Here is a 12,484-nt window from a genome sequence, read left to right as displayed (position 1 = left end):
CTAATCCGGGTGAGTGTTTGTAGCTGTGCTCTGCTTTACCTGCTATCTGATCCTCCATATGTCTTTTTTACTGCAATGAGCCTCGATGTAGCCAAACTACATCAAGTATGGCATTGTTTTTATGTCGTATTGGCTTCGTTGTGTTGATGCATTTTGACGTGCTTCAATTTTCCACCGCAACACACAAACGTCCCCATTCACTCAGTGCGTTATAGTTCCACATAGCTTAGGATTTGTTGCTGCACGTTTGCGCAGTGTGAAGGAAAGAGGAGACCAGCTGCACAGGCAGGCTGAGAAATGAGATGCAGGTGATCGGTATCGGCAACAAGAGCCAATGATCGCCAATCACCGATCATGCACTTTTTCACAAAAATCGGCCCGATTATGATCGGTGACCGATTGATCAGCACACAAAGGTGTGAAAAACTTGTTCCATAAAGATTCGGTAACCAAAACAGTCGCTGTTAAAGAACAGCGACTGTTTTGGTTACCGAATCTTTATGGAACAAGTTTTTCAGATCTGCGCGGCCAAGCGCATTAACTCTAAGTGTTCAGAGTTGATATGTTTGCTGTATCGTGTAACTGGAAAATGTAATACTAAAATAATATAAAATAAAACCAGCGTGATGTGTGACTATGAGGCGAGCACGTAAGTTCTTCCCATGGAGCTTCAGCATTTGGCCGGTGCGTTAGCTTAACCCCAGACACAGAGCCATGAGCTGGGTAGCGTGTTGAGATGTTAAAGCTGCACATAATTCTTTGTTCACAGGCAGAAATCATTCTCATTGCTCGCTCAACATGCACCTCTGAAAGCGCGACTACAGGTTATACCTGCAGTTCAAATCACAATCCCTCACTTTGGGTTGATGTAAATGTTCATACAGGTGAGCTTGTGTCCAGTTTGAGTGAACGGTTTCGCGCTGAGGTAAACTTCAGTGATCAAGCAGCGACAAAGCGCGAGGCAACATGCAGGGCACCAATGGTGTGATTGGTCCATGCTCCGGCTTTGTGGGATGTTAAATTCATCAACTATAAATCAGTTTTTAAGAAATAACTCTGTTCTGTTAGTGAAATGCTCAGCGCAACAGAGACGCTTGTAGTCTGGCTTATTTAAAAAATATATATACATATATATATACACACACACAAGTAATTCTTAGCCTGGTAGGGGGGGCAAGTAAAGCTACGGTCACATTGAGACCAGGGGGCCCTGTAATGGTTGTAGGGGGTATTGTGTCTTACCTGCTGTTTGACATGTCAGCCACTGAATGGTGGTTGCTGTTTCGCCCCTCAGGAAAAATTTGGTTATTGGAGCTCAGCTGTGATACAGAAAAACAAATTCAAAAATACTTTATTAATCCCAAAGGGAAATTTAATTAAATGTTGTAACTCATTTATTCTTCAAGATGCATGTAGCATATCTGTGTAAACAATATACTATATTTCTAAATAAAAAAATGGATCATGACCAACAAGGTCAATGGACTAGTTCTCAGAAGTCTAGATACGACTCAGGAAGGAGTAGACGGATTAGAAGTTGCAGATGTGAGTGCCTTGTATTCACAGTGATTAATTATTTACATTACAATAAGAAAGGGGGAAAAAAACATTAAAATGGCCATATTAATTTAAAGGAAATAATACACAAAGAAACCAATATTAAATTAACAAATCAAAAGAAAACAAATCAGTTCCACAGTTCCAGCAACAAGCCACACTATTCAGTTCATACACCCCCCTGAACTGGGGCGGTTCAACAGGATCGGGTGAGTTGTTTAGAGGGCTTGTTGCAGTTCATATACTGACAAAAGTCAGATCAGAGGGGGAACAGTTTTGTTCATGGGCTGCAGGAAGTTTCCCCCCAGCCTGGTGGGGAAACCAAATCTTAACACCTCAGGTGAAATATCCTTTTAGGCTCTTGAACCTGATTCTTCAGCTCGCCATCGAACCTGGCCTGTACAATAAAGCAGGACCAGTCTCAAATATATCATCAAAACATTTCAGTGTGCACACACAAAAAAAAAACGATCGGCACTCATTGCAATATGAATAATCCTAATGATCGTTTTGCTAATCAATGAATTTCCAAATATGTTTCTAAATAAATCTTATTCATAAAAAAGTCAATAAACATGCTCCATACAAAAACAAACAATGTAAAAAAACATCAAGCTAGGCAAATACTTTAATAAATATTTAAGGCATCTCATTGTTCTCCAATTTGTTTGCTCAGAGTCGCAATATAGCATCTGGATTGATAACGCCAAGTCTTCATAAAATGACTCACCAATTCCGCAGTTCATAAGGCATACAATCAGTTTTGTTTCCCTTATCCCTCAGCTCACAACCAGAGACTCCTAAAGTTGGTACAATTTTATCAGCATCATACAAGATTAAAGAAAAACAGAATGTTACGCTCAACCAACCTGCCGCTCTGCTCTCCCAAACTCGTTCTAATCCTCCATGCTTTTCACTCCAGCTAATATACCCAGCAAATTAGCTACGGTGGTACATGTGACCCAGACGCTCAGCAATGATTGGCTGCTTAGTAAATCTCGCGAGAATTGCAGTAATATAATCAAACTAGATTTTGGAGGGCAATAGTAGCGAACCAGAAAATGGAACTCAACATTTCACTTGGGTTACATGCAGATTGTGATGGCTGTTGACAGGAAAGATCTCCTGCAGCGGTCTGTATGAGTAAATCTGAAGAAGCCTCTGACTGAAGATACTCTGCTTTCCCAAGACAGTGTCACGAAGAGGATGGTCAGAGTTGTCCTTAATTTTCTTGATCCTATCAAGAATCCTTCTTTGCATCATCATCTCACATGGTTCCACAGTCGTCCCCAGAACAGATCCAGCCTTCTTGCTCAGGCTGTTGAGCCGTTTTAGGTCCCTGGTTCTGATGCTGCTGCCCCAACAGATGACAGCAGAAGAGATGACACTCAACAACAGACTTGTTGATCTGCAACATCTTGATGTAAACCTTGAAGGATCTGAGCTTCCCCAAAAAGTACAGTCTGCTCTGTTCCTTCTTATTGACCAAGGATGTCAAACTCCAGTCCTCAAGGTCCGCTGTCCTGGAGTTTTTAGATGTACAGGTACAAAACACTGGAATGAAATGGCTTAATTACCTCATTCTTGTGTAGAATCCTTGCTAATGAGCTAATTATTCTATTCAGGTGTGGTGCAGCAGAGACGCATCTAAAAGTTGCAGGACAATGGCCCTCCAGGGCTGGAGTTTGAGACCTGTGTTATAGACGCTTCACTGCTGCATCTCCTGTCCAGCCTGTTGTCAAGGCAAACACTGACTTGACTAGCGTTATGACCAGTTGGGCATTAAATGCATGTGGTTTTAGTTATTAAAATAGTGTTACTGTGTAAAGGGTTAGGGGTTAGGGTTAGGTGCAGGGGTGCCCAAAGTCAGTCCTGGAGGGCCGGCATCCTGCATGTTTTAGTTCTCTCCCTGGTTTAGTGCACCTGCATCAAATGATGGCTCATTAGAGGCCTAAGAGGAACACTGACTTGCAGAGGAGGTTGTTACTACCACTAGCTAGTAACAACCACTAGGTAGTAACAACCTAGTCGGCCCTCGAGGACCGACTTTGGACACCACTGTATTAGTGGAATGTTGCTCACTCCAGGTCAGTGGGTCGACATTATGGGGAATACTGCTAACTGGACAGATGTCCAGAACAGAGTCATTGACACCCTTCACAAGGAGAGGAAGACACTAAACATCATTGTTGAAGAACCTGGCTGTTCAGAGAGTTCTGTATCCAAGCATTAATATGCTATACATAAAATTGAGCGGAAGGAAGAGGTATAGTAGAAAAAGATGCACAAACGGGGAGAACTGCAGCCTTGAAAGGATTGCCAAGCTAAATCCATTCCAGAAAAGCATGACAGACCAGGCCTGAACCAGACAACGGCAGAGGCATCTTCCTGGACTGTTGAGTCCTGTTTTTGCATTAAAGTAAATTCAGCATTTCATTTGAAAATCAAGTTCCCAGGGCCCTTGAAATGCACATGGTTCTAATGATTAAAGTGGCATTAAAAAGATGTACTTCGTATCCAGGCAGTCTAGCTAGAGTCAGCTCCTCTGTCTGTGCTTCATTTGGACTGTTGATACTAACAGGAACCCGTGTTTGCTTAGGTTTTCCTCAGCACACTGTAACCTCTCTGAGTGATCAAGATGTCAAACCGTCGTTCAGCATGTCGTAAGTACAGAAAAAATAAAACTCCACCATTTTAACATCTGGTTCCCACAATGAGTTGTGTGTGTTCGTGTTCCTAGTCATCTGGACAGTGGTGGTGGCCCGGCTCTGACTCTAGGAGGATACTTCTGTCCGCAGTGCCAAGCAAAATACACAGAGCTTCCTGTGGAGTGTAAAGTCTGTGGTATGTGTGATGCAGACATTCATTGTGTATGGAGTGTTTTATGAAGCTGATGCTCATTTTTCTCTTTTAATGTCTTTAAGCTAACATAACTTTAGCTGTGTGCGTATGTGGGCGTTTTCCTCTCAGGTTTGACGCTGGTGTCTGCTCCACATCTGGCCAGATCCTTTCATCATCTGTTTCCCCTCCAAGCATTTATTGAGAGTCCAGCTGATAATTATCAGCAGAATAAGTAACGCTTATTAATTTACCTGTGTCATTATTGCCATGTAACTCACTCCTGTGTGGCCTTAAGTGTCATTTTCTTTCAGGTTCTGTCAGGCTTGTCAAGGGCAGCTGAAAGATAAAAATGTAAGTAGAATTCCAGAAAACTGGTTTCTCTTTAGATCTTCAATGAAGAAGAACACTGGCTCTATTTCTTCCTGGAAATCATTACATAAATGAGAATGTTTGGTTTGTATAAAAAACTGTAGCATATGTTTATCAACAGTAAAGCAGCTGTGTGTTTGTAAAAGTGTTAAGTGTTGAGTTCCAGACACTGATATTTCTTTGGAATTTATAATCTTTAGAATGAGTTTTCTCTCCATTACATACAACCATTGTACTAAAACCTTTACAGTCAATTGAGCTTAAAACATACACAAATGGTGTTTCTAGGTAACGCAGAATGAACTAATTTAATTAAAACTGGGGAATGATTTGCTCTCACATTCCAGCCCAGGTATGTTTGCTACTGACCAATCATTCCTCAACATCTGGAATGTTTCTCTCTTCTCCCTCTCTCTGCTGGCTTCCAGGTCCTCGCCTGTCCTTTGTGTTGCAGTGTGTTCTGTGGGGAGTGTGATCTCTTCATCCATGAATCACTGCACTGCTGTCCCTGCTGCATTCACAATCGGACTGCTACATGAGGCCCAAACAGAGGCGGTCCTAGCCAGTTTGGTGCTCAGGGCATAGCACTCTACAAGGGGGAGTGAGGTGGATTGGGTGTTTTGACAATCAGATACTCTGGGTGAGAGCTGTGGGAGGGAGGCAGGAGGGGGAATATAAACAATGAGAGGGGCTGGGGGTGCTCATGCCACTCCACAAGATAACACCCTGGACTGTTGCCCATTTTGCCCATATCAGAAACCGCCACTGGGCCCAAAGAATCGGTCTTCCTCATCACCTCTGATTCCTCATGTCTGTCCTGTCAGTGATCACTCTGTCTGAAGAATTGGGCCAATTTTGTTTTTGGGTTGCATGGAGATCATCCAACTAACAATGCTTGGAATGTTTTGTTTTGAAGAGTAAAATGTTGTGTTTTTCATTCATCTTTCCCTTTCATCAAAACATTAAGGATAAAACTGCTGTTTGTAAATAAGAAAAACTGGTTTGAAGCGCAAAATGCCTGACGTGGGTTTTTACATCATCTGTATCCAGATTTGAAGTATATAGTTTGGATAAGTTCAGTCAAACAGTTCTTTGCACTTACTCAAATGCACTTATTCATGACTTTGACTCATTCATGTGTTTCTTGGTTGAGTTTCCAAACTGCATGTTTTACCTGTACCGATGTTATTTTACTATTTCTCCACAACATTGACTCCACTGCTTCTCTGCTTCAATTAAACTTCCCACAATCCTATTGCATCACAGTCACATGACCAAACAAAGACCACATGACCAGCCCCCTCACTTCCCCTCTAAAAACAAACGGCAACAAAAAAATAAATATTAGAGTTTAAAATCAGCCCAGTTTTATTTATTGGACTGATACCAATATTCTAAAAATGTACCAGTCGATGCCAATGTTAGTACCGCTATATCATCATAGTCTTTTTTCTTGCAGTTTACTATTAAATATTAGAAAACTGTCACTTCTAGGGTTTAATGTAGAAATGATAAAATCAGGTGACATTTAATTTCCCTTTGGAGTCAAAGTATTTTTGAATTTCTGTGAAGAATGTTCTTTTTTTTTTATTAATCTCCTGTAATATTAACATTTTGCGAGACACGAAGTAAAGGCTGTACTTCACTCTGTGTAATAAATTTGCATAAAGATTTTACTGACATGAGTGACAAAAAACATTGAACTTTGTGACATTATCTTTTTTTTTTATTGAGCTACCATCCTGCATCTTTCAGATGCACCCTGCTCCAACACACCTGAATCAAGCTCTCTAGGACTGGACTTGAACACCCCTGCTGTAGATGGATGTCATTAGGTTTAAATTCCAATGTTATCCGCATACAACTATCAGCCAGTCTGTATTGACATTATGGTCCTTGGGGAGAAAGGTGTGGTTTTGTGAAAACGAATGGTTCACAAAACCACCTTTCCCCCAAAGACGATGTCCATCTACATCTTCTCTCCTTTTATAGCTCCTCTCCATAGAAGCTACATTTTGTGTGGCATTCTGTTTGACTAGGATTCCTTCCTTGAGGAGGACATCAGCTGAGATAATGCTGCAACCAATTAAGTTTGTCATGACCGATGGCTGCTTGTATTGAGTCGGTTTCTGGTTCTGCTGGAGGTTTCTTCCTGTTAAAGGGGAGTTTTTCCTCCCCCCCTTTTTCTACATTCATGCCCTGTAAGAGAGTTTGCTGTAATGTCAATAACACAATGCAAGCAGTTGTCACCACAGGAGGAATTAATTCTGTAAGTCAATGACCCGATGCAATCTGCGGGGTTTTCTTGGATACAAACTTTTTAAACCACTTGTGCCTTGAGACAATACTTCTTGTAAATTGGCACCTTGATTAGTGTTCAGCTCAGGCAAACAGTTCATGATACTTGTGATCATGATTTGGTAGAGATCAGCTTCTCTCTCTCATGTTTTCACTTGGTTTCTTCTCTCCTTTCTCTTCCAGTCTTTTGCTCGAGTTTCGAGTTACTGCCACGTGTGGCACTTGTAGAAGTGACTTCTGACCCACTTCCTATCCTCACTTTGTCATATGCCTTTGTCATAACCTTGTAAAAATAGAATTTTGTCAATATCTGGAAAACTAGAAAATGTCTTTTTTTAAGATCTTGATTTAAGGGTACTTGATTTAAATTCAATCAATACCACCTATGTACACAGGGGGCAGTATATAAAATATACGGAAATAGTTATCCAGAAGACTAGATCGTAATTTCCGGTTATGTTGTGTTGGCGGGAAACGCTGGCTGTCCAGTTCTGAGAAGAGACAGACTACATTCTCCATGTCGCGGGTCCTGAACGGGATTGTGGCGGTGTGCCCCAACCTGGGCATTGGGAAGGACGGGAAGCTGCCCTGGCATCCTATTCGACTCAGGTCAGTTACCATGGCAGTTGCTCAGGAAGGAATGAAGCTGTCAAAGTGCTGAACACCTTCGTTGATTCATTCAAATTCCCTTTGGGATCAATAAAGTAATTTTAATTTTCAAATTTTCAGCAACGAATTCGCTCATTTCCGAAAGATGACAGCCACACCGTCAGTAGCAGGTAACTTCATCCTCCTTAGATGACAGAAACATAAACTTGGGTTATGGAGGAGCTGCTGATTTAATTGTTGCTTTTTAAATAATCAATTTCTTTCTCTGTGTGATGGGCACACAGAGAAATTGTTAAACAGTTGGATTAATAAGCGACTGAAACTGCTCCTGTAGGCAGGAAGAATGTGGTAATCATGGGCAGGAAGACCTGGTTCTCCATCCCAGAGAAGAACAGGCCACTGAACGGCAGGATCAACATCGTCCTCAGCAGGAAGTACAAGTATGACGCACACAAACACAGAATGCACGTGACCCACCGTTCAGGAAGTCCTCGTCAGCATTTGTTTCAGTTTTCTATATGTAGTTTATATTTCACTCGGCTGTTTTGAATACAAAATATTTTTTAAAATACGTAAGTTTTATTCAGTCAGACACATTCCTGGTACAAAAATAAATATACGAAGAATGTTAAATTTTAGTATACTTAAGCATACTTTAAGTCAGACTAATGAGTATACTTAAGGTTCACTTAGAATTAGTTAACTTAAAGTGTGACATTGTGGAGCAACTAATTTTGTGCTTGGTGTATTTTAATAGTATTTAAATTGTATTAAAGCACAATTTAAGTGTACTTTAACTACTTATCTCTMCTTCGCTATTTTTTTCTTAGTTAAAACTTATTTCTCACCTTGTTATCCAGATAATTTATAGCAAAATACTGCAGCACTTTTTATATGAACTTACATTTAAGTCTAGCAGAGAAATGGGGCCAGTTSCGACATCAAGCTGCAAGGGGACTGAAAATAAAACAATAGGTACACTTTAGAGGAAATGTGAAAAATGTTTTAACTTTTAACAAAAACGATAAAAGATTAAGGCACCTAAAAAGGCATACTTTAAAAATCTTTGATTTTTAACTCAAACTACACACTGAGATGTAATTTAAAATATACTGGAGTTAATAATTCAAAGTAAGCGTTAAGTGAATTAGAAAAAAAATTCTATCGACAATCGACAGTTTGCATTTTCACTGTCTCACAACTCACGGGAGTCGAAATCTGTCGATTGCGGAATCCTTGGAGGGGGGAGTGGCTTAATGGGAGGTGTTAACGACTCTACTTAGCATACGAATAGTCTAGCATATGCAAAGGCGCTTCAGCAGACCCACGTGGATTCTCAGTCATTGGATGAAAACCAATGACATCACAGTTCATCATTGACATGTGATTGGTTGGTTGATGTGTGCCCATTGGATAGCACTTATGACTTTATAAATAAACCCCTCATTAATATTTTTTATGCTGTATTTTTAAAAAATCTATATAAAAACAAATGCTCTATTAAAATATATTTATTTGATATTGCTTATATGCAACATGTTCATACATGAAAAACATATAAGAGGCACAGAAGTTTTTCTTTATTTCATAAATTTTTTTTTACTGTTTGCACACAAAATAAGACATAAATGCTTCTCCATTTCTGGACCATCTGGCAGTGTTTTTTTGTCCAAACATGATCCAACATTATGTTGCATTCAGGACAGGCCCAGCGTTTCTCCTGTAGCGTAGTCCTAATGTCACTGAGCTCCTGATTGGGGGAACTTGGGGTCTCAACCCCAAGTTCCCCACCTCCATTCCCCAGGATGGAGGTGGTGTCAGTCCATCCTGACACCACCTCATAGCTGCCATCCTCCCAGAATGCCTCCTCCTCTGCTGCCAGAACTCTCTGCCCTCCTCCATCAGCTGATAACACAGAACAGACAATCATTATGAGCTACATGAATCTTTTTAGTCATTATGAAACTACAGTGAAATTGTTTGGCAACTTCCAGCTTAGTATGCACACATAAGACATTAAAACTAAAAAACAAAACACATTATATTAAGACATTCTTACAGAAAATAAAAACCTTCTGGATGACTGGCAGTAGGTCCTGGATGCAGCTGGAAAACATTTTTGTGCATTGTCAATACATACAGTCATATGAAAAAGTTTGGGCACCCCTATTAATCTTAATCATTTTTATTTCTAAATATTTGGGTGATTGCAACAGCTATTTCAGTTTGATACAACCAATAACTTATGGACACAGTAATATTTCAGTATTGAAATTAGGTTTATTGGACTAAAAAAAAAAGTGCAGTATGCATTAACATAAAATATGACAGGTGCAAAAGTATGGGCACCTCAACAGAAAAGGAACATTAATATTTAGTAGATCCTCCTTTTGCAAAAATAACAGCCTCTAGTCGCTTCCTGTAGCTTTTAATGAGATCCTGGATGAAGGTATTTTTGACCATTCCTCTTTACGAAACAATTCCACTTCAGTTAAGTTTGATTGTCGCCGAGCATGGACAGCCCACTTCAAATCATCCCACAGATGTTCAATGACATTCAGGTCTGCGGACTGGATGGCCATTCCAGAATATTGTAATTGTTCCTCTGGATGAATGCCTGAGTAGATTTGGAGAGGTGTTTTGGATCATTGTCTTGCTGAAATATCCATCCCCAGCGTAACTTCAACTTTGTAACTGATTCTTGAACATTATTCTCAAGAATCTGTTGATATTGAGTGGAATCCATGCGACCTTCAACTTTAACAAGATTCCCAGTGCCGGCATTGGCCACACAGCCCCACAGCATGATGGAACCTCCACCAAATTTTACAGTGGGTAGCAAGTGTTTTTCTTGGAAAGCTGTGTTTTTTTTTTTTGCCATACATAACGGCTTTTTTTTATGACCAAACAACTCAATCTTTATTTCATCAGTCCACAGGACCTTATTCCAAAATGAAGCTGGCTCGTCTAAATGTGCTTTTGCTCATCTCAAACGGCTGTTTGTGGCGTGCTTGCAGAAACAGCTTTTTTCGCATCACTCTCCCATACAGCTTCTCCTTGTGCAAAGTGCGCTGAATTGTTGAACGATGCACAGAGACACCATCTGCAGCAAGATGATGCTGCAGGTCTTTGGAGGTGGTCTGTGGGTTGTCCTCAGCGGTTCTCACCATTCTTCTTCTCTGCCTCTCTGATATTTTTCTTGGCCTGCCACTTCTGGGCTTAACAAGAACTGTCCCAGTGGTCTTCCATTTCCTTATGTAGACGCTGCCATTTGTAAAGGGCTGGAAATGTCGAGTGCTCACCAGAGCGACCTGTGGCCTTTTATTAGAAAACGGTGTCACCTGCGCAAAGCTCCGCCCACAACAGGAAGTTAGCATTAAAACAATATTCAACACCCCCACTTGTTTTTATGTTGACAAAATACATCTCATTCACATACCAAAAAGAAAACATACAAATTTATCCATTCTCATTTTAGTTACAGACTTTGTGAAAATATCAGCAACCATTTCTGTTGTTGGACAGTAACAAAGGGTTATTTTTCCATCAGTAAGAGCTGATCGAATAAAGTGATAACGAATATCTATATGCTTGCATCTTTGGCGGTAGACGGGGCTTTTAGAAAGTTCAATTGCACCTTGGTTGTCTTCAAAAATGGTCACGGGTGTATATTCATGTCTAGAGTCCATTCCATTCATTAGATTGACCAGGTAAATGCTTTCCTGTGTAGCAGCAGCCAAAGCAACATATTCAGCTTCACATGCAGATAAAGAAACTGTGGACTGCTTTTTAGACTTCCAGGAAACAGTAGGTCCAGTTTCTGATAAACAAAAACAGTAACCAGTCATACTTCTTCTGTCCTTCTCGTCTCCCGCCCAGTCTGCATCACAGTATGCCACAAGTTTTAGATCATTTTTCTTGAAACATAATTCCTGATCTACTGTACATTTCAAATATCTCAATACATGCTTTGCTGCAACCCAATGTTGTTCTTTCGGTTCAGACAAGTATTGTGACAACTTACTGACAACAAAACTCAAGTCAGGTCTGGTGCTCATCATCACATAGATCAAACTCCCCACGACTTCACGATACTTTTTATGATCAGCAGGTCGACCTTCACTGTCCAACTTCATTTTATTTTCGCATGGGGTTGATCTTGGTTTGCAGTTAGTCATGTCAAACCTTTTCAAGATTTTCATGATRTATCTTTTCTGRTTCATTTTCACTTGACCATGTTTCTGAGWGAAATYAATACCTAGAAAATGTTTAAGTCTTCCAAGATCTTTAATTTTAAATTTAACAGCTAACATTTTCTTTACACTTTGAAGTATTTGATCATTACTAGCTGCAAGAATAAGATCATCAACCCAAATAATCAAGATCACCSTCTCATTTTCATTTTCTTTGCTGTAAACACAATAGTCAGCAGGATTCTGCACAAAGTCATTTTCAATTAGGAAATCGTGTAACATTTTATTCCAATTTCGTCCCGACTGTTTCAGACCATAAAGTGACTTATTAAGTTTACAGACTAGTTTCTCCCCYGTTTCTGTTTCCACCTCAAATCCTTCAGGTTGTTCTAAAAAGATCTCACAATCAATAGGAGCATGTAAATATGCCGTTTTGACATCCATTTGKTGTAAATCCAAATCATATTGAGCAGCAAGTTGCATTAGAACACGCACAGATGTCATATCAGCTGTAGGAGAAAAAGTCTCCTGGTAGTCAATACCAGCAACCTGATTATAGCCTTTTGCTACATATCTAGCCTTATAAAGTGTCTCTACAGGATTTTCTTTAACAGTAA

The 12,484-nt window shown here is 40.1% G+C and overlaps 2 protein-coding genes and 1 long non-coding RNA gene across 5 annotated transcripts in view; 2 read left to right on the top strand and 1 right to left on the bottom strand.

Annotated features, from left to right (window-relative positions):
* Positions 1-6,441, top strand: part of gtf2h2 (general transcription factor IIH, polypeptide 2) — a 15,007-nt gene extending 8,566 nt beyond the window's left edge. For both annotated transcript variants that reach the window (XM_008419292.2, XM_008419294.2), the window contains 5 exons: positions 4,157-4,220; positions 4,298-4,401; positions 4,528-4,630; positions 4,710-4,749; positions 5,196-6,441. In XM_008419292.2, the coding sequence (XP_008417514.1) occupies positions 4,157-4,220; positions 4,298-4,401; positions 4,528-4,630; positions 4,710-4,749; positions 5,196-5,306 (422 nt within the window). In that variant the 3' untranslated portion in view covers positions 5,307-6,441. The remainder of the gene's footprint in view (positions 1-4,156; positions 4,221-4,297; positions 4,402-4,527; positions 4,631-4,709; positions 4,750-5,195) is intronic.
* Positions 6,442-6,526: 85 nt separating this feature from the next.
* The window catches only part of dhfr (dihydrofolate reductase), a 36,491-nt gene continuing 30,533 nt past the window's right edge, over positions 6,527-12,484 (top strand). For both annotated transcript variants that reach the window (XM_008419291.2, XM_008419290.2), the window contains exons 1-3: positions 6,527-7,674; positions 7,795-7,844; positions 8,009-8,114. In XM_008419291.2, coding sequence (XP_008417513.1) covers positions 7,583-7,674; positions 7,795-7,844; positions 8,009-8,114 — 248 coding nt within the window. In that variant the 5' untranslated portion in view covers positions 6,527-7,582. The remainder of the gene's footprint in view (positions 7,675-7,794; positions 7,845-8,008; positions 8,115-12,484) is intronic.
* Positions 10,874-12,484, bottom strand: part of LOC103470672 (uncharacterized) — a 10,802-nt gene continuing 9,191 nt past the window's right edge. The window contains exon 2 of the long non-coding RNA XR_534512.1: positions 10,874-10,926. This is a non-coding gene — a long non-coding RNA (uncharacterized LOC103470672). The remainder of the gene's footprint in view (positions 10,927-12,484) is intronic.

The sequence above is a fragment of the Poecilia reticulata genome, linkage group LG9 (genome assembly GCF_000633615.1).
Source record: "Poecilia reticulata strain Guanapo linkage group LG9, Guppy_female_1.0+MT, whole genome shotgun sequence".
NCBI lineage: Eukaryota > Metazoa > Chordata > Actinopteri > Cyprinodontiformes > Poeciliidae > Poecilia > Poecilia reticulata.
This window is presented reverse-complemented; position numbering and strand designations above follow the sequence as displayed.